Genomic DNA, 22,068 nt, shown 5'->3' on the forward strand with positions numbered 1-22,068 from the left:
ACTTCACGCTGCCTTGCTGTTTGTTCACTGAGAAAGGTGATTTCTTTCATTTCTACCTTTGTGCAGGAGTTTTCTAGGATGGGGAGATATTCTGCTAAATTAGACATCCTCGACACCACAGACACACACACACACAGACTCCAGGTATATCTGATCAAGCTTGTTTACTTCATCCTGCAGACATAGACAAGATAAATTCAGTGCCAGCCTGAAAAAAAAAAAAAAAAAAAAAAACCACCTGAGAAATCAATACTCTAGACGCCTAGAAAGCTCCTGTACCTGAAGTCTGCTGCTGCTGCTGCTGAGTCTCAGTCATGTCTGACTCTGTGCAACCCCATGGACTGCAGCCCAGCAGGCTCCCCCGTCCCTGGGATTCTCCAGGCAAGAACACTGGAGTGGGTTGCCATTTCCTTCTCCAATGCATGAACGTGAAAAGAGAAAGTGAAGTCGCTCAGTCATGTCTGACTCTTCGCGACCCCATGGACTGCAGCCTACCAGGCTCCTCCGCCCATGGGATTTTCCACGCAAGATTACTGGAGTGGGGTGCCATCGCCTTCTCCGACCTGAAGTCTAAGGGGGATCCAACTGCCATCTTCCTGTCTCCACGAACAGCAGCAACTGCTTACATTCTACCATAGTTTTCATGGTCACACTTTTTAAAAAATTTCAGTATCAAAAAAGAAACAATGATGTACATTCAGCCTGGGAAGCTCTGTTCCTGCAGAGCGTCATTACATTCAAGCATCTCTCAGGAGCAAGGTCCCGAGTCACTGGTTTAACGGAACCGCGATTTGTAAAATGCCTCGGTGATTGCAGAAAGGGGCTTTTTTGCCTCTCTGGGGTCGAGGCGGGTGGCTGGTGTCAGTAAAGCAGACATTCTGCACCTCGCCTGCTGGGTACGTGTGATGAGTGAGAAATGATGCAGGAACCTCTTGCGAGTGGATATGGGAAGGACAGTAGTGGGTGGGCATGTGCAAAGCAGGGTGGTCTTGGTCATCTTCCCTTATGATGTATGTGAGCCAGGAGACAGCAAGAACCAGCCCGACCAAGCGTCTGCCGCCTACAGGCAGTCCACCTTCAAGCCCCTGGATGTCGCCATGAATGGGAGGCATTGGTTGGGGGTGTAGGGGTGCTGGGTGACCTCAGATGCGGGTTGGGGCATTGGAGCACTGGGTGACCTTAGACATCAGCACCCTTGGTTCTGGGGAGTCCCCTTCGTGGTGGATTTTTTGGCTCCCAAGATGTTCTCCCAGGTCGTCAAGCATCAACGTAGATTGCGATGTTGGCTTGTGAGTTTGCACCCCCTCATAACATCATGTAAGAGTTGTCGCTCATCACAAACGTGAAATCCCCAAGAGAGACCACCCCACGGCCCTGGGGCGGCTGGCGAGGGAGCTGGCTGAAGTCCCCGGTGGCTTCTTCCTCCCCCGTCTGCGGGTACAGCGGGCTCGTCATCAGCACAGTCTTGGGCATCTCGGCCTCGGCCGGCTGGACCACCACGGCGTCTTCAGGGGCGCACTCCAGCTCCCCGTCTTCCATTTTGTTCAAGGGCGCCACATTCTGCGTGTCCTTGATCCACTCCTGCAAGGAGGAAACGTCTGTAATAACCTTATGGTCACCAGGGGGAAGGATGGGGGACATGGACACACTGCTGTGTTTAACATGGAGAAGCAGCAATGATCTGCTGGACAGCACAGGGAACTCTGCTCAATACTCTGTAATAACCTTATGGTCACCAGGGGGAAGGATGGGGGAAGGGATCGATAGGGAGTCTGGGATGGACATGGACACACTGCTGTGTTTAACATGGAGAACCAGCAAGGACCTGCTGTCCAGCACAGGGAACTCTGCTCAATGTCATGTGGCAGCCTGGATGGGAGGGGAGGTTGGGGGAGAATGGATACACGTGTATGGATGGCTGAGTCTCCACTTGCTGTTCACATTGTTAATTATCTCTATACCCCAATACAAAACGTTTTTGGTGTTAAGAAAAATTAAAATTAAAAAAGTTACTGTGGGTCAGACTCTATGTCGCAAAGCCCTGCCTTCGGAGCTGGTGCGTCTTCACACATGTCCCCGGCGCGGACACTTTCCCCGGTTGGGACAAAAAAAGCTCTCGTATCTAGTCTCTCGGTCTGGAATCCTGTGGTTTTCACACCTGCCTTCTGTCATCGGCCTCAAAGTGCCAGCCTGTGGTCACTCAAGACACAGGAGGGCGCCTGAACATCTTTTGAGAAACCCAGATCCGTTCTCCACCCCCAGGTGTGTCGTCTGAGATGGGAGTGATGACGCGTCAGAAGGAGGACCTTCGGTCAGCAGGTCCGAGGAGGTGGACGCCGAATTTCTAACAGGTGACCCAAGATTTCCTGAGGTTGGCAGCTCCATGGGACTGCCCTCCTCAAGGGGACTCCTCACTCCCTTCTAACATCCCTCCCCCACTCCTTCTTCTAGCCCCAATTTTTTGGGGAAAAATGAGATTCCCTGTCCTAAATTCTGTTGTAACCCCCTTTCCTCTCCCTTGAGGGAGACCAGGACACAACTCCCAAATATGCCCCTCTGACGTGCGGAGGACGCTGACCTCAAGGCAAAGTTAAGTATGAAGAGTTGCAGAGCGTGTTCTCTGCTCTCCACTGATCCTCCCTAAAATTGAGGTTAATGTTAATTAATGCCCCTTTGGGAAAGTACATGTACATTTGGAAGAGTCATCCGGTCCCTTCCAACTCCAGCTGCTGCTGCTGCTGCTAAGTCGCTTCAGTCGTGTCCGACTCTGTGCAACCCCATAGACGGCAGCCCACCAGTCTCCCCCGTCCCTGGGATTCTCCAGGCAAGAACACTGGACAATGCTTATCACCTCAGAGAGCTTGAGTCTGCATAAAATCTCACTAAACAACCCTCACTTCTTATGCGTTTCCTAGTCACCTCCTCACATCTCACCTGCCACTCACAGGTCCCCAAGCCCTTTTCCTTTACCTAGTCTTTTCCGAACAGTCCATCACCCTTTGTTAAAATGGCAAATCAGTGCCACGGTCTAACTACCTCTTGGGGGTGTTCACGTCTCTCTCTTTCATCTCTCTGGTCTGTTTAATTTGCAGGGCCCCAGGGACAGCACTTAAGAGGTTAGAAGAAAAAAAAATTTTTTTTTTCTTTTCATCTCCTACACCTAATTAGTTTTAGAATTCACTTTGCTTGTCTAGGAAGCTTAATGGACTTCCCACGTGGTGCTAATAGTGGGGGGGGGGGGGGAGGGAAACGCCTGCCAATGCAGAGGACCTAAGAGATAGGAGTTTGATCCCTGAGTCAAGAAGATCCCCTGGAGAAGGAAACGGCAACCCACTTCAGGATTCTTGCCTGGAGAATCCCACGGACAGAGGCGCCTTGGGGGCTGCAGTTGATGGGGTCACAAAGAGTTGGATACAACTGAAGCAACTGAGCAACAAAAAAAAGGAAGCTGAACACTGCACTCTCTTTCTAAAATAATGACATACCCAAGTGCTACCCTCAGAACGTGGGGACAGGACTTAATTTGGAAATGAGGTCTTTTCTTTGCAGAGGTGATGGAGTGAAGGGTCTGAGATGAAGTTCCTCCTGGATGGGGGTGGCCCTAAACCCAGGGACAGGGTTCTTATAAAGGAGAGACATGGATGCAGAGGAGAAGCCACGTGGACTGGGACTCCCTGACCTCAGACGTGTGGTCCCCAGGACCGGGGCGGCGGGGAGGATGAGTGTGTGATGCTTTGCACCCCTAGATTTGTGGCAGCCTCAGGGGACTGCTCCCGGCGTCCTATCAAATCCACACCTGGTGATGCGGGGAGCCGGACCCCCCTCACTCCGTCCTCCCCAGTTCCTCCTCGGCCTCCTGTAAAAGCTTATCACGGGGAACAAAGTTTAACGACCATAAACGTTGAAAAGCAGAACTGCAGCGACCATCAAAGTCGAAAAGCGGAAATGCAGGTTTCGCTGTCGGCCCCCCTGCAGTGGGAACAGTGTCAGAACGGAACCTCCCGATAAGATCAGAAGGCGAGGAGGCTGGAAAATCCCATGGTCCTGCTGCGGGATTTCAAGAGACTGATTTCAAGAGAAGCCGCCCTCGGAGACCCTGGGATCCACTTTCTCTGACCGAAAGAGAAAAACAGAAAACCGCTGCTTTCGGATTGGAAGAGGCTTACAGGCGTTTAAAGAGGAATAAAAGCCGTTTGTTGGTTTCTTTTTTTTTTCTTTTTCATTAATGATGAATCAGCCCGTGTTCATTTCAACTCTGTTTACAATGGCCCAGACACAGATGCGGCCTAAGTGTCCATCCACACACTAATGAGCGACAGTTCGTCCTCCAGGGGGATCTTCCCCATCCAGGCATCGAACCCAGGCCTCCTGCTTTGCAGGCGTATTCTTTACCATCTGAGCCACCGGGAAAGCCCCTGATAAAGGACATGTGGGGGTATACATATACACACTGGAATGTTGCTTACTCATAACAAGGATGAAATAAACGCCATTTGCAGCAACAGAGATGGGCCTAGAGATTATCATACCAAGTGAAGAAAGTCACACAGAGAAGGAGCGATATCCTATGTCAGCCCTTACATGCAGACTCTAAAGAGAAATGATACAAGTGAACTTATGTACAAAACAGAAACAGGCTCACAGGCCAGAGAATGGTTCCCAGGGGGAAGGGTGGGGGAAGGGATAGTCAGGGAGTCTGGGATGGACATGGACACACTGCTGTGTTTAACATGGAGAACCAGCAAGGACCTGCTGGACAGCACAGGGAACTCTGCTCAGTGTCACGTGGCAGCCTGGATGGAGGGGAGTTTGGGGGAGAAGGGATACATGTACATGTCTGGCTGAGTCTCTTTGCTGTCCAGCTCAAACTGTCATTAATAGGCTATACCCCAATGCAAAATAAAAAGTTGATTAAAGAAATACCTCTAGGCAGAAAAAAATAAATAAAATATTGAAGAGGGGTGATATTAGGCTCGCCCAGAGCAAGCTGGCACAAGGACATGCTGCTTACCTGGAAGTTACCTTGGTGGGACTCAAAGAGCCCCAAGAAGGAGAACTTGGGATCAGGGACGCTGGGCATGAGAACCTTCTTAATCCTGAAATGGACATGGACAGTCTGGTCAGATGGGCTGGCACCCCCGAGCGGGGCATCCACGTGGAAAGACCCGCATCAGGGGCCCAGGACAGCTGCATATGGATCTCGGGGGATTCAGCACCTTGGCGGAACTGCATCCGCTTAAGAAAAACAGAGCCAAGAGATGCTCTCTGCCCTCTCCCATCTGCCTGAAAGGAGAGCATCAGTTTCCCTCCTGATTGAAAAAAAAAAAAAAAATCCATTCATAAAAGTGCGCCCTCCTGTAGCAAGAAATGGAGAATGAGTCATATCACCAAGATGGTGTCAGGGTGATTCCATTCAGACAACCTTCATGCGCCTGCAGTTTTTCTGACACACCTCTTAATCACTTCCCCACAATTTACGCCCATCCAGATTCCCTGTTACCTTGTCTGGTGACTTCTCCACAGATTATTGCCCTTTGTTAAAATGCTATAAAAGTCCCCAGATGAACTGCCTGGTTAGCTGTTCACTTGCTTCCTGAGAATGCCTTGTGCACTTAAAAATATGACATCCAAAAAGAAATATAGGCATATTCTTCTGTTACTGTCTTTGGTTGGCCAGTTTAATTTGCAGGCCCCTAGGAACAGAACCTAAGAGAGGTTCTCGTCTGCTAGGATGCTAATCCGATGGGAGTGGGATCCTCATAATAAGAAGAGGTCAGGACACAGACACACACACAGAGGGGAAGGAGCGTGTGAGGGCTCGGAGGACACGGCCGTCTGCACACCCAGGAGAGAGGTCTCAGGAGGAACCAGTCCTGCCCACACCGGGACCTCAGGCTCCAGCCTCCAGGACTGGGAGAAATAAATGTCTGTTGTTTAAGCTCCCAGTCTTTGGTTCTTTGTTATGGCAACTCTGGGAAAATAATACAGTTGATTAGACCGCTCATTGTAACAGAAGCTTTCTTAAAGACAGGAGGAGTGTTTTTTTTCCCCTGAAGAAGTGTATTCCTCAGATTCCCTTAGGAGTGGTTTCAGTTTTGAACTAAAAACACCACAGCAAAACAAAACAAGAAGAGCAAAAAAAAAAAAAAATCAGACCTGTCACTTGTCAACACCCCTATCTGATTGCTGCATCTCCTCCCTACTTCCTCTGTTCCCGAACAGAGAATGATGAAGTTGGCATCTGTCTGAGCTGCTGAAAGCAGGGAATCTAGACTAAAGAATTAATGGGCAGTTTGCAAGAATTATCCCCAAGCTATGTCCAACCACGATGGAAGGTCCTTGAAACTGTCTAACTCAGCCTGGCTCAGCCCCACCGTGAGTGGTCCAGAATGGCACCCCATCTTTCTCTATGCATCGCTCCCATTGTTGCTATGGAAACGGCAACCGGAGAAACAAAGATGGCGCCCCACTGTTGCTATGGAAACGGCAACCTCAGAACCAAAGATGGCGCCCACAGTCCTGAGCATCAGTCCCTTCGAACATCATCAACAGTCCAACGTCTGGGCACAACTAAGCTTGAATAAGGCTGGAAATGGCAGCGGTTAAATTATTGCCTGGAAGGATAACAGAGAGAACTATTTAATATCGTATTTTTGGAAAAGTTTTCTATGGTTTCAGAGAATCATGTTTTGCTATATCTGTAACTGGATTTACAAGCTTTTCTTGTCCAATTCTCCTCACATCACTCACCAAGTTGTCTTTAATAAATATGAATAAAAATTAAAAGATGTTCTACGTGCTTGTCATTCTAACATGATAGGAGAACGGAGCTCAGTGGGGTGTGCGTTTGAAGAAAGTTAACTACAATAAACTTAGAAGAATTATTAAAAAGCAGAGACATCACTTTGCTGACAAAGGTCATAGTCACAGCTACGTTTTTTTCCCAGTAAGTCACGTACAGATGCGAGAGCTGGACAGTAAAGAAGGCTGAGCGCCGAAGAACGGATGCTTTCAAACTGTGGTGTTGGAGAAGACTCTTGAGACTCCTTGGACAGAAAGGAGATCAAACCAATCCTAAAGGAAATCTGTCCTGAATATTCATTGGAAGGACTGATGCTGAAGCTGAAACTCCAATCCTTTGACCACCTGATGTGAAGAACTGACTCATTGGAAAAGACCCTGATGCTGGAAAAGATTGAAGGCGGGAGGAGAAGGGGACGACAGAGGATGAGATGGTTGGATGGCATCACCGACTCGATGGACATGAGTTTGAGCGAACTCCGGGAGTTGGTGATGGACAGGGAGACCTGGCGTGCTGCAGTCCATGGAGTCAGACACAACTTAGTGACTGAACAGCAATAACACTCATAGGAATGAACATTCCTGCATCTTATGGTCTTCGTGAGAATATTTCTCAACAAATTCTGCAGCTATCTCCACACCTTTTGCTCTATTCACCTCTCTGTTTTCTTGTCATATACCATGTGCATTAGAGAGAAAGTGATATTCAGCTAAATAACCACATCACACAATTATTATTATTATTATTATTTTTGCCCAGCTCACTACATATGGGAACCAAAGCCCAGGTGTCTGAGGATTCTGGCGGGGGTGTCCTTACCTGTGCAGTTTCCATAGAGACAGAAGCAGAAGGAAGACTGTCAGGAAGGAGACCATGCCAGCAATTAAAATAAATTTGGGGAAATGGCTGTTTTCCCAGCATGAATCTAAAGGGAAATGGAATGAGGCCTGTGAAGTTTTCAACATGATACTGGGTCGCGCTCTAATCCCCACCCACCCACTGCGGTTTTTCTTTCCCTCGAGAATTGTCAGCATCAGCAGATCTTGTTTTTGGTGTGAAATATCCTGGTAAGGAGAGGTGGGTACACTGGAGAGGGAGACGTCGGGCAGAAGGGAGCATAGACTCACCTTACTCCCAGGGGTGTTTGAGGGTACCAGGGCTTGATTTTTGTCTGTCTGTCTATCTGTCCATCTGTCTGTCTATCTGTGTCTCTATCCATCTGTCTGTCTATCCATCTGTCTATCTATCTATCTGTCCAGCCGTCTATCTATCTGTCTCTATCCATCTGTCTGTCTTTCCATCTATCATCTATCTATATGTCTCCCTGACTTCACTGCTGGGTCAGCAGTAAAGAATCTGCCTGCCAATGCAGGAGACGCAAGAGACCCGGGTTCGATCCCTGGGTCGGGAAGATCCCCTGGAGGAGGAAATGGCAACCCACTCCAGTATCCTTGCCTGGAGAATCCCATGGACGGAGGAGCCTGGTGGGCTACAATCTATTGGGTCACAGAGTCAAACACGACTGAAGCAAATGAGCAGGCGTCCACACGTCTGTCTATCATCTATCTGTCTATTATCCATCTACTTGTCTACCGCCTGTCATTATCTATGTCGATCTGTGTGTCTCATCTATCTGTCTCTGCCATTTATCCATCATCAGCTTATCTACACCCACGTCCTAAGTCACTTCAGTCGTGTCTAACTCTTTGTGACCCCACGGACTGTAGCCCACCAGGCTCCTCTCTCCATGGGATTCTTCAGGCCGGAATACTGGAGTGGGTAGCCTTTCCCTTCTCCAGGGAATCTTCCCAACCTAGGGCTCGAGCCCAGGTCTCCTGCATTGCAGGCCAATTCTTTACCAGCTGAGCCACCAGGGAAGCCCAACAACATTCAGAAATATCACTTATTATTCTTGCTGGGTCAACAGAAATAAAAGTGAAGCTTAGTCCGATGATAACAGCCACAGGAAGAGGTATTGCTTCCACACTGATCTCTGCAGAAGGCCTTGGGGTCATCCATGTTTTCAGGCAGCCCATTCTGCCCTCCCCGCACGGAGCCCGCTGGCCTGTATTGGGCAGCGATGCTGCGTGACAAGCATTACCTCGCAGCTCACCCCTCTGCTGGTATGTCACCTCTGACCAGTCACTGGGGTACGTTTCTGAGCCGTAGGCAAACTCCAGGGCTTTCACCCTGGCCCGGAAGAAATAACACTTCTCAGTATCCAAACCGTCGATGGTGACGTTGCAGGTCTCTGCCTCTGTGGACTGGAGTGGAAAAAAACACTGTGACCCCTGACTGATGCTTTACCCTGACGCGTTCATCTTGTCCCACAGATTTGCATGAGATTCCTGCTTCCAGTTTCACTTCTCTCTGGGCAGATGTTTATCCTCAGAAACAACAGCAAAAAAAACAGGGAACAACAGCAATAAATAAATAAATAAATAAAATAAAAGCCCTTCCCTCCAGAAAGGAAGTAAATCTGCCATAACAAACATGATGAAAGATGCTTTTGAAGACTTTCTAAGGTCTTCCTTTTTACAAAAGTAATTTTTTTAGTGTATTTATTTATTTGGCTACATCAGGTCTCAGCTGCAATACGTGGGATCTTCATCACAGAACACAGGCTCAGTCATTGCCTCACAGGCTGAGCTTCCCTGACGCACGTGGAATCCTGGGTTCCCCCCAGACCAGGGATGGAACCTACCCACGCGGCCTGCTTTGTAAGGTGGATTCCTAAGCACTGGACCCGCCAGGGAAAGTGATAAAGAAAGTGCTAGCCGCTCAGTCATGCCCGACTCTCTGCGACCCTGTGGACTGTAGCCCGCCAGGCTCCTCTGTCCGTGGGATTCTCCAGGCAAGAATATTCGAGTGGGTTGCCGTGCCCTCCTCCAGGAGATCTTCCCCACCCAGGGATCAAACCCGGGTCTCCTGCATTGCAGGCGGATTCTTTAGCGTCTGAGCCACCAGGAAAGCCCATAATCACATGAGCAAGTGCATTAAACAAGTCTGGATGTCTGTGTCTCTCCGTCTCTCCATCCCGCGGGTGCCTACTCACCCCCGATCCGAGACGATGGAACCTCACCTGCCACTCAGCGTCAAAGACGGTCTTGTGTTGGATTTCGTACTGCAGATCGTTGTATCCCAGGCTGGAGCAGGTCACCGTCACGGCCTCCTCGTGCCACTGGAAGTTCAGGGCGCCGGGGGATCTGGGTTTCACTGAGAATGAAGAGACAGCAGAGTGACCAACACTGCTGCGAAGATGAACACGGCCCATCTCTGAACTCACAGCGGTCCCTGGGCTTCGATTCACCTTCCTCTCTGCCTGCTCCCCGTCCTCTCCCGGGTACTTCATGAGACGTGAGATTCTCTTGCCTTTAGCACATGGACAGTTAGAAGGGTTAGCAAGCTTTCCAAGGACCCGGGGTGGGTCTCGTGGAAAGGAGCTCCCCTGAAACCGGTGGAGAAAGATTTCAGGATGTGTCATGCAACGAATTGGGTTCCCACCAGAAAAAGTCGCCCTGAACTCCTGGCCCCTAGCCCTTCACCAGCTCTGGAAAGAGGATCATTACAGGAGGTAACCGTTTAACATAAGAGGAGGTCGTAGAGACTGTGGGATTGAACAGTCAGAGAAGCAAAAACATGCTATGACATCCATTATATGCAGACTCTAAAAAGACATGATACACATTAATGTAGTTACAAAACAGAAAGAGACAGACTTAGAGAATGAATTTACAGTCACCAAGGGGGAAGGATGGGGGAAGGGACAGTCAGGGAGTTTGGGATGGACATGGACACACTGCTGTGTTTAACATGGAGAACCAGCAAGGACCTGCTGGACAGCACAGGGAACTCTGCTCAGTGTCAGGTGGCAGCCTGGGTGGAGGGGAGTTTGGGGGAGAATGGATATGTGTATATGTGTGGCTGAGTCCCTTCACTGTCCACCTGAAACCATCAACATTGTTCATCGGCTATATTGTTGCTTTTTAGTTGGAAAGTCATGTCTGACTCTTGTGACCCCGTGGACTGTAGCCCCGCCAGGTTCCTCCGTCCATGGGATTCTTCAGGCGAGAATACTGGAGTGGGTTACCATTTCCTCCTCCAGGGGAATCTTCCGCACCCAAGGGTCGACCCTCCCACCGGATTCTAAGATGGACCTCTGACATTCCAACCCTCAACGAAAAAGAAAGAAAGGAAGGACCATGACATCGCAGAAATGTAGATCAAAGCAGCAAGCTTTGGAGAGACTGGTTCACTCCACGTGTAGGATGGCTCCTCACCCGAGATGCGTAGTCAGCCCCCAAGGTATGTCATACGTACGGTAAGTACTAATCGCCAGGTCCTTGGTGAGAAGAGGCTCTGTTCCATTCCGGATGGAAAAATACAGAGGTCCATCTCTTTGTACCTCCAGCAGGCACCCGGCACTGTAACCGTGTTGAAGGATGTAGTCGGGGCATGGTCTGTATTCCTCCTTTTTATGGAATCTGTGATTTTAAAAAGAGAATCAGTCAGTCGTGTCGCTTCCTTGAAAATAAGTCCTTGGGGCTTTCCCGGTGGCTCAGCGGTAAAAAGCAATCCGCCTGCCGATGCAGGAGACTCGGGTTCGATCCCTGGGCCGGGAAGATCCCACATGCCGCGGAGCAACCAAGCCCGTGAACAGCAACGACAGACCCTACTCTCTAGCGCCTGCAAGCTGCAAATCGTGAAGTCCGTGCACCCTAAAGGGTGTGCTCCACCACAGGAGAGGGTCGCACACGACAACTAGAGACAAGACCGCAGGGCAGCAAAGCCTCAGCGCAGCCAGCGATCATACACGTAGATAAAATAAAAAATAAAGAGCATCGCGAGGGCCGTTCCTTTGCCCCATGTCTCTGCCACGGACTCAGAGTGGGCACCAGGTCATCTGCTTCGATGGCCTCCCTCCCCTTACCACTACAGCAAGACCTGTCAAAACAGAAAAGGAGCCCCCTCTCTCTCAAATGCCGATGGCCCTTCGATAGATCCCGTAGGGGTTGAACCGTGGCTCTGCAAAAGGCATGCCTACCCGCTAACCCGGAAGCTGTGAACAAAACCTTATTAAGAAGCAGTGTCTCTGCAGCTGTGATGGAGTGAGGGGTCTGAGATGAGGGTCCTCCTGGATGGGGGTGGCCCTAAACCCCACGACAGGGTCCTTATAAAACACAGAAGAGGAGACAGACGGACACAGAGGAGAAGCCACGTGGAGACGGAGGCGGAGATGGGAGGGAGGCGGCCACCAGCCCAGGGATGGACGCCTGGAGCCCCTAGAAGCTGAAAGAGGCAGGAAGGTCCCTCCCCGGAGCCTCTGCAGGGAGCTCAGCCTGGGGACCCCTTGACCTCAGACGTCTGGTTCTCAGGACTAGGGGAGGATACATTTTGTTTTTCCATTGTTCCAAGTTACCCAGCTTGCTGTAGTTTGTTGAGACCACCTAGGATACTATTAATGGTATCAATAATAATAATTACTATCACATATCAATACCATGAGCAATCAATAAATTGGTATCAGTAAATAATTGACCTCCAGAGCAACCAAGCCCTTGATTCAAGGATGCACTTTTAATATGGACCTGCCAAAACTGGATAAAGCTTTGAGACTCTCCTGCAATGTTAACAGGAAGCCTAGAGACAGGTTTACACTCCATCCTTAAGACTCAACCCCAATCTGTGATGAGATCAAGAATTATCTCCTGTATGACAGGACAAACAGCTGCTCAGGGAAAAAAAAAAAAAAAATGAAACGAGCTATCTGTGACACCATCTATACCATCCAGCACTTTTTTCTTTGCCCCATGAGTCTTATTTTGCCAACAAATTCATCTTAAAAATTTCCCTCTTCTGTTTGCCTTCCCGCCTATCTCATGTTTTATCAGATGGCAACGACTCAAGCCCTCGCCAAACACCCCACTCTTTACAGAACTGAGACCAAATACACTGGAAAAAAAAAAAAAAAAATAACCCTGCCTCCCACGTGGCCACTCAGGTAGTTGTTGAGTCAGGCAAGGCAAAGAGCCCTGTGAAAGGGGGAAATGGGGTTTTTTGGAAGGCGGCCCCTGGTCAGCAGGGAATATAGTTGAAGGCGACGGAGTTGAAGTGGGCAAAGACGGTTGCCGGGACGTTGCAGGTGGCCCCGTGGGGTCAGACCGCTCGGCATCTCCTGCGAGAGTCCAGGCGGTTTCGAGAGAGACTCAGTCATCCCCCGGTTGGAAGGTCTGGGAGCTGTGGTTCTGCTCGTGGTGATACTGCGGGGGCGGGGGGTGGGGGGCGGTCCAGAGGGCACACACACGTTCACACTCGCACTTATGGTCTTTCACACCTTCATTTCCTGGCTCCCCATGGTGCCCTCTTCTAGGGGAAATGCTTTATCCAAAGGCATGGTTTTCCGTGGAGGGGTGGTGGGATGGGGGGGGCCCCTTACTTGCATACGGACCTGATATTAATCCCAGTGGTGGAACTTACTTGTAAATGAACGTGAAATTAATCCCAGCGTATGCACTTGTGTTCCACGTAACCTGCACCGTTTCGAAATTAAAGTTGATCACCTGAAGTTGCAATGCGCTTCCTGTGCAGGAAAAAAAAAAAAAAAAAAAAGATAAGCAGAGAGAACTCTGAGGCGACGCTGGAAAGGCTTTCAGATTTATAAAATGATGTCAGCACTCATAAGAATGATACGGTGCTTTTTTAAAAAAAAAAAAACTTGGTCATGCATCTTATTTAGCCCGGCATAACCAGAATATTGGCTTTCCGTGATGGCTCAGTGGGTAGAGAAGCCATCGGCAAAGCGGAAGTCACAGGAAACGCGGGTTCGGTTCCCAGGCTGGGAAGATCCCCTGGAGGAGGAAATGGCAACCCACTCCAGTGTTCTTGCCTGGAGAATTCCATGGACAGAGGAGCCTGATGGGCAACGGTCCATGGGGTGGCAAAGAGTCAGACACGACTGAGTCACTAAGCATGCAGGCAACCAGAATATTATCATTTCAGCATGCTACCAATCATCATATTCATTATATCATCGACTTATTATCTATCTCGTCTCTGCATTTATATATCTATCAATCAACTATCATCTATGTCATCTATCTAGGTAACTATCTATGTAACCATGTACAGATATCTATCTAGTTATCTATAATTATCAAGACATTTTATATTTTTCCTATGTGTCCAGAGTCTTCATATGTTTGGCACTTATAATGCAAGAATGATACAGTTCTTCAAAGGGAGTATAGAAACTATTTTATAGTAACTGTAAAGGGAGCATTGCTTTTCAAAGATGAGAATCACTATGCTGTACACCTGTAACTCATATTAATACACGATGCCTCTGCTATGCGTGCGAGCGTGCGTGCTCCGTCACGTCCGACTCTTTCCGACCCTGTGGACTGCAGCCCGCCGCGCTCCTCTGTCCGTGGGATTCTCCACGCAAGAATCCTGGAGTCAGTTGCTATGCCCGCCTCCAGGGGAATCTTCCCCACTCAGAAATCGAACCCGAGGTTTCCGTGGTTACTGCTCTGCGGGCGGAATCTTGACCGCTTAGCCACCGGGGAAGCTCAAGCATCAGCTCTACGTCAACTAAAAATTCTGTAAAGCAATTATCCTTCTACTAAAAAAGAAATAATGTTTTATTAAAAAAAAAAAAAGATTGAGTTGTGTGCTATAAAGAGCTGAATCATCTGGCGAGTAAATTAACTAAGCTGTTAACCAGAACATCACCCCCCCGCCCCCCCGATCCACATTTTTTGCCTAATTTCATTTCCCCCAGATCCTCCTCACGTCTGACACAGACTTTGTCATCTAACACTGGTGAGCAGGGAACCCCACGGAGAGGGGCTTGAAAACGGGAGCCTCCTATCTCATAGATCCAGACGGTTCTGAAAGGTCTGGAGGCTTTTGTGAACATGACTTTGGTTCTGTAACTTCTTCTTTTTTTTTAATGTTTTCTCAGAAAACCAGCAAGGTCGCGAGCAATCTGGACGTGAACAAACGTACCAGCTGCGGGTCTCCGATAGGCAGACACGTCGTGTAAATACCAAGAACTCACCGCACCCACCCGCCTCCCCAGAGGTAGAACCCGCTTCCCAGTTTGGAGAGCGTATAGAAAAACGTGCAGATGAATCAGAGGCATTTGTTCGGGCGAGATAGGGCGTTCAGAGGGACTTGGAGCCCAGCCTTGCTGGGTATTTCTGAAGGGGTGTGAGTAAGGGCATCCAGGGCGGCAGGTCGTGGGGGCAATCGGCACATCATTTGTTACATCGTTTGTTAACATTTGTTACATCGTTTGAGATAGAATCCCGGGGTCTTTTTCCATCCCGGAAGGTTGGGGCAGTTCAAGCAGCTTTGGCCATTACAGATACCACACGGGTTTTACTTGTTTACACGCTGCTGCTGCTGCTGTTTCGCTTCGATCGGGTCCGACTCTGTGCAACCCCATAGACGGCAGCCCACCAGGCTCCGCTGTCCCTGGGATTCTCCAGGCAAGAACACTGGAGTGGGTTGCCATTTCCTTCTCCATTGCATGAAAGTGAAAAGTGAAAGTGAAGTCGCTCAGTCGTGTCCGACCCTCAGCGACCCCATGGACTGCAGCCTTCCAGGCGCCTCCGTCCATGGGATTTTCCAGGCAAGAGTACTGGAGTGGGGTGCCATTGCCTTCTCCGACATCTATGTCTATATCTACATATATGTGTAATCTCATCTCACTAGCTTCCCAGGTGGTACTAGTGTTAAAGAATCCACCTGCCAATACCAGAGACGTAAGAGATGTACATTCGATCTCTGGGTGGGGAAGATCCCCTGGAGGAGGGCATGGCAACCCCTTCCAGTGTTCTCGCCCGGATACTCCCATGGACAGAGGAGCCTGGCGGGCTACAGTCCACAGGGTCGCAAAGAGTCGGACACGACTGAGCGACTGAGCACTCACGCAGACAAGTGCTTGCTCACACACACTCCATCTCTTGCCCACACCGCCTTCTTACTTCTAGAGCAGCTCGTGAACTCTAGGGCACAGCAGCGAAGACCCAGCAATGGCCAAAAGTAAATTACACAGATAAAATAAAAAACAGCATCCCGAGAGCCGTTCCTTTGTCCCGCGTCTCTGCCACAGACTCAGACTGGCTACCAGGTCATCTGCTTCAATGACCTCCCTCCCCTTACGACCTCAGCAAGACCTGTCAAAGCAGAAAAGGACCCCCGTCTCTCTCAAATGCTAGCATCCCTTGAATAGATCCTGTAGGGCTTGGACCGTGGCTCTGCAAATGGCCCGCCTACGTGCTAACCCCAGAACCTGGGAACAGGACCTCATTAAGAAATGGGGTCTTTGCAGGTGTGCTGAAGGGAAGGCTCTGAGATGAGGTCCTCCTGGATGGGGGTGGCCCTGAACCCTATGACAGGGTCCTTATAAAACACAGAAGAGGGGAGATACGGACACAGAGGAGAAGCCACGTGGAGACGGAGGCAGAGGTGGGAGGGAGGTGGCCACCAGCCCAGGAATGGATGCCTGGAGCCCCCAGAAGCTGGACGAGGCAGGAAGGACCCTCCCCTGGAGCCTCTGCAGGGAGCTCAGTTCTGGGCCAGCTTGAGCCCAGACATCTGGTCCCCAGGGCTGGGGGTGCATGCGTTTTCCTTGCAAGTTCAAGTGTATTTTTGAGGGGGGCAAAGGTGCCCCATCAGGAGCCCAGGAGCCCTGCCGCCAACGCATGATGGCCTCGGATGGAAATACTGAGAGCCCACTGCAGCCATGAAGTCTGACTCTATTCATTAACAATGGATCGACTGAGAGGAAATGGCCCCTGAGGGGTCTCTCGACACAACTCTGGGACCTTGGGTGGGAAGAGGGGCTGCTTTATTAAGACCATGCCCTGTGGGTTCTTAGGGTCTCACACCCGTAATGACCTCAGGCAAAGGCCATTCATAAAGTGAGCCCTGTGTTTTCCAGGAAGTTCCTACGAAGGTTCTGACTGAGCCCAGCTTCACAGGGGGATGAGCCCTCTGCCCTTCCAAGCTCTCTCCCATGTCCTTGAAAGAAGAGCTATGACAAACCTAGACAGCATATTAAAAATCAGAGACATCACTTTGCCAACAAAGGTCTGTCTAGTCAAAGCTATGATTTTCCCAGTAGTCAGGTATGGATGGGAGAGTTGGACTATAAATAAAGCTGAGCACTGAAGAATAGATGCTTTTGAACCGTGGTGTCCGAGAAGACTCTTGAGAGTCCCTTGGGCTGCAAGGAGATCCAAGCAGTCCATCCTAAAGGAAATCAGTCCTGAATGTTCATTGGAAGGACTGAGGCTGAAGCTGAAGCTCCAATCCTTTGGCCACCTGATGCAAAGAACTGACTCATTTGAAAAGACCTTGATGCTGGGAAAGATTGAAGGCAGGAGGAGAAGGGGACGACAGAGGATGAGATGGTTGGATGGCATCACCGACTTGATGGACATGAGTTTGAGAAAACTCCAGGAGTTGGTGATGAACAGGGAAGCCTGGCGTGCTGCAGTCCATGGGGTCGCAAAGAGTCGGACACGACTGAGCAACTGAAGAACAACAAAATCTTACTATTGTATTTGTGCTTCAAGTGGTTCAGATTCCAGAGCTGGTCTAAACTGCACTTTTCCACCCAAACTCCAGGTGCAGGAGTACCCCGCCCCCCCGACCCCCGCCAGGGCTTCAGCCCGGAAGGTCCCCGAGGACCTGTCCAAACCAGCTAGGCAAGAGGCCATCTCGGACAGGGATGGTCTAGTGTGGGGTGACGCCCGCAGACAGTTCAGAAAAAGAACATCAGGAACGTGCCATCACCAGCTCCCACCTGGGCCACCCTCAGCATGAAAGTATTAGTCACTCAGTTGTGTCCAACTCTTTGCAACCCCACGGACTGTAGCCCGCCAGGCTTCCTCTGTGCATGGGGATTCTCCAGGCCAGAATACTGGAGCGGGTAGCCATTCCCTTCTCCAGGGCATCTTCCCAACCCAGAGATCGAATCTGGGTCTCCTGCATTGACAGGTGGGTTCTTTACTGTCTGAACCATCAGGGAAGCCCCGCCACAGAAAGGTAAGTATTCATTTAAGCAAAAGGCTTTCAACCTCTTTGCAGGCAGGCAGCGCAGTGAAACCACCCAGATTCTCAGTTTTCTAGACACGGGCTCTTGCATTTCTCTTTTTTCCATCTGAACCTAATCCTGAAGGCAATGAAGAAGGGGGTCCTTTACAACAGGCAGACTCAGGTTCATAGAGACTTCAGTCATAACCTATTCTTTGCGACCCCCATGGACTGTAGCCCTTCAGGCTCCTCTGTCCATGGGGATTCTCCAGGCTAGAAGACTGGAGTGGATTGCTGTGTCCTCCTCCAGGGGATCTTACCAACTCAGGGAGGGGAACCTGTGAAAGCTCTTCTCAGTTTCACAAAGAAAACCGTGAGTTTGCAAAAGACATCGTAAAAAGAAAAATGAAAAAAAAAAAAAAGCAGAGATGTTGAAAGCAAGGGCATTTCACGCAGACAGGCGCCTACAGCGGCAAGCAGGACTTACCCGGTTTGGTTTTTCCTGAAGCGTTCGCGTGTCCCAGCAAGAAGACAGCGGCGGCCGCCCAGGGCAGAAACACACGCCTCATGGTGGAGGTGGAGGCGTCGAGCAGCAGATCGACTCCTCCAAGAGGACTTCGGCTCATGACTAATGTATGAAGGTCACCCCTTTTTTTAAAAGGCGGAAAGGAAACTGGGGAAATGACTACAGGAAACACTCATGCTTTTATTTTAAAAGATGACTCTGGTCAGAAAGGGAAAAAAAAAAATGCAGAATCATTTTTTCAGCCTCGGCGATCATGTGTGCAGCCCCGCCGGATACAACTGTCTAGAGAGGCTGATCAGATAGTGGATGTTGTCCAGCTAAGGTTCTCAGCCTCCGGTGGGTCGTGAGAGTCCTGTGTTTGGAGACGGAGACCCAGACAGGTCTCATCTAGCTGATGCTTTCTGGCTGCTCATCCAGGGCCAGGGAGATTTGGTCCAGCTCCCGATGGCATCAAGGGAAGCAGGGGACAGCATGATGTCTCTGTTGGCTGGTCTGCAGGGACTCAATGGAGAATCACTTCCCAGAGGTTTTCAGGGAGATTTGTCAATGGGCTTTGTCCCGTCAGTGGGGTTTGTCCTGCAGGATAAAGCCTGGGTTGACCATCAGGATCCAACTTACTCCCACCCCTTCAGGTCACAAAAGCAGTCCATCCTAAAGAAAATCAAACCTGAATATTCATCGGAAGGACTGAAGCTGAAGCTCCAATCCTCTGGCCACCTGATGCAAAGAGCTGACTCCTTGGAAAAGACCCTGATGCTGGGAAAGACTGAAGGCGGGAGGAGAAGGGGACGACAGAGGATGAGATGGTTGGATGGCATCACCGACTCGATGGACATGAGTCTGAGCAAGCTCTGGGAGTTGGTGAAGGACAGGGAAGCCTGGTGTGCTGCGGTCCATGGGGCCACAGAGTCAGACACGACTGAGCGATTGAACAACTCACACCTGCAGGCAAAACCACTCCTGGGTGTCAGTGTGTTGCTGTTCAGTCCACAGGTCGTGTCTGACTCCCTTTGACTCTTACTAAATAACACCCAGCATGATAAACGTCCTTGTAAAATCATGTTTGAAAAACTACGAAGCTCTAGGACCTCCCTGGCAGTCCAGGGGGTAAGAATCCACCTTCCTTCCAATGCAGGGGACGTGGGTTCAATCCCTGGTTGGGGAACAAAGCTCCCACGTGCCTCGGGGCAACTAAACCAGTGTATCAGATAAAGATGGTGTCGGCCACAGTGAAAGACCCAACATATTGAAACAGACCAGGCATAGCCAAAGAAATGAATTTAAGACAAGTTAAAACACACACACACACACACACACACACACACACAAAACTATCAACCGCTTTCACAGATATTCACTGATGGAATCTGTGAGCCATGGACAAAGTGAGCATAAATTGCTCCATTTTAGTGTTAGAACCTGAGTTTTCCCAGAAGCTGACGGTGGTTGCATGCGTGCTAAATCACTCCAGTCGTGTCCGACTCTTTTGCGACCCCATAGACTGTAGCCCACCAGGCTCCTCTGTCCATGGGATTCTCCAGGCGAGAAGACTGGAGTGGGTTGCCATGCCCTCCTCTAGGGGGTCTTCCCGACCCAGGGATCGATCCCTGGCTGATGGACCTCAAATTGTTCATTGTGGTACAGGGTGAGAGTCAGGTCTTCCTGGCCCCAGACCAGGGGTGCTTTGGCCATGACCATCCTTCTGGAGGTCTGAGGCTCAACGCTGTGGTCTCTGGGCTAAACTCCAGGTGTAGAGTATGTAGATAGATAGATAAATAGAATAAGTAGATAGAATAAGTATTTGGATAAATAGAATAAGTAAGTAGAACAAGTAGATAGACTAAGTAGACTGAGTAAGTAGTTAGATAGATAGAATAAGTAGCTAGATAGAGTAAGTTCAGTTCAGTTAAGTTGCTCAGTCGTATCTGACTCTTTGTGACCCCGTGGACTGCAACACGCCAGACCTCCCTGTCCATCACCAACTTCTGGAGTTTACTCAAACTCATGTCCATTGAGTCAGTGATGCCATCCAGCTATCTCATCCTCTGTCATCCCCTTCTCCTCCTGCCCTCAATCTTTCCCAGCATCAGGGTCTTATCCAATGAATCAGCTCTTCGTATCAGGTGGCCAAAGCATTGGAGTTTCAGCTTCAACATCAGTCCTTCCAGTGAACATTCAGGACTGATCTCCTTTAGGATGGACTGGTTGGATCTCCTCACAGTCCAGGGGACTCTCAAGAATAAGTAGATAGAGTAAGTGGATACGTAGAATAACTAGACGAACAGACTAAGTAGACAGATGGAATAAGTAGGTAGATAAATAGAATAAGAAAAGAGCTGGAATAAGTAGATAGAGAGATGGAATAAGTAGAGAGAATAAGTAGCTAGACAGAATAAGTAGATAGAATAAATAGAATAAGTAGATGGAATAAATAGAATAAGTAGATGGAATAAATAGAATAAGTAGCTAGGTAGAATAAGTAACTAGATAGAAAAGGAGGCAGATAGAATGAGTAGATACAAAGAATAAGTAGACAAATAGACTAAGTATACAGAATACCTAAACAGATTAATAGAATAAGAAGACAGGTATTATAAGAAGATAGCTACAATAAGGAGATAGAGAGATAGCATAAGTAGATGGGTAACTACAGCGTCCTCACGTGGGTCAGGATTTCCCAGCCTCACTCTCACGGACGCCTGGATGGATGGATGGATGGATGGATGGGCAGAGAGGATAAATGTGTGATTAGACAGTGACGCCGGTTCAGGGTTTCTCAGCCTCGGCACTGCAGACGCCTGGGTCTGGACGGGTCTCTGAGGCGGGTCGTCCCCGCTCCCGGGCCCTGCGGGGTGTGGAGCAGCGTCCCTGGGGTGCCCCCCACCACACACTGGGAGCAAGCCCTCCGCCACCAGCCGTGACGCTGAAACGTGCGGGATGTCTCTGCCCATCGCCCCACGCCCCACCTCCCTCCTCCCTGCCTCATGCCTCCTGCAGAGAAGCTGGAGCTTTGAGCCCTTGTTTGTCCTTTGAGGGAACGCAAGAGGCATCAAACGAACCTCAGAGTTCACCACGTCCTCCAGCGTCTCTTGGGAAACCATGAGAGACAGCACCCTGGACATGTTAACAGCTCCGAGAAGGAGCTGGGGGACTACGCACGAACCTCTTACGTTACCCAGTCTTGCCCTTCAAGGGGACAGACACCTGGAGGAGACGGGGCCAGAAAAAAATCAAGCAAACCTCCCTACTCCCAGCCCCAAAGTTCCCCAGCTCCCTTCCAGATTCCAGCATGGAAACACTGACTCCACGTGAATTCTGAGGACCAGTGACGTCACCTCTCATGTGGATGCCATACCGCTCCTCCCGGGAACCTCCCTCCCCACGCCCCCAGGGTGCACGCAAAACCACAGACTGATTCCCCAGCGCGTGTTTCTTCCACCCCGTCAGGCGCAGGCACTGAGTCAGCAAGCCAAGAAAGGCAATGGGGCAGAGGTGGGAAGACGTGCTTGTCCCAGCGGAGCTAGAAACGTCAGCTGTTCCCTTTCGTGGGCACGGCTGCCCTCACGCACGCGTGCGAATGACTTGGGTGGGCTACGGCTGCGTCTTGTGATGCCACGACGCTTGGAGGCATCCGTGACCAGCGGCGGGTCATGTATCCTGATTGACGGCGTGGGTGCGCCTGGGAAGCTCTGCT

General features: G+C 50.0%; 1 protein-coding gene across 2 annotated transcripts; it reads right to left on the reverse strand.

Annotated features, from left to right (window-relative positions):
- Positions 1-635: 635 nt before the first annotated feature.
- CRLF2 (cytokine receptor like factor 2) lies at positions 636-18,495 on the reverse strand. 2 transcript variants are annotated; one of them, XM_006044499.4, is made up of 8 exons: positions 18,336-18,495; positions 13,280-13,382; positions 11,123-11,286; positions 9,885-10,018; positions 8,904-9,066; positions 7,622-7,727; positions 5,012-5,096; positions 636-1,581 (listed from the first exon to the last, which is right to left on the reverse strand). In XM_006044499.4, the coding sequence occupies exons 1-8, from the start codon at positions 18,472-18,474 to the stop codon at positions 1,306-1,308; spliced, it is 1,170 nt and encodes a 389-aa protein (XP_006044561.3). In that variant the 5' UTR covers positions 18,475-18,495; the 3' UTR covers positions 636-1,305. The 2 variants fall into 2 exon arrangements, with proteins under 2 accessions (XP_006044561.3, XP_025131875.2); XM_025276090.3 differs by lacking the exon at positions 636-1,581 and adding an exon at positions 4,467-4,590.
- Between the last annotated feature and the right edge of the window lie 3,573 nt (positions 18,496-22,068).

This window comes from Bubalus bubalis, chromosome X (genome assembly GCF_019923935.1).
Source record: "Bubalus bubalis isolate 160015118507 breed Murrah chromosome X, NDDB_SH_1, whole genome shotgun sequence".
Taxonomy (NCBI): domain Eukaryota; kingdom Metazoa; phylum Chordata; class Mammalia; order Artiodactyla; family Bovidae; genus Bubalus; species Bubalus bubalis.

Bases quoted from the DNA above. Each gene is read 5' to 3' on its own strand.
- CRLF2 (XM_006044499.4), bottom strand. From the start codon at position 18,474: ATGAGCCGAAGTCCTCTTGGAGGAGTCGATCTGCTGCTCGACGCCTCC. The intron at 10,019-11,122 runs GTACGTATGACA...CTTCATTCTCAG, and splicing joins CCTGGCGATTAGTACTTACC to TGAAACCCAGATCCCCCGGC. The intron at 5,097-7,621 runs GTAAGGACACCC...TGTCCATTTCAG, and splicing joins TCTCTATGGAAACTGCACAG to GATTAAGAAGGTTCTCATGC.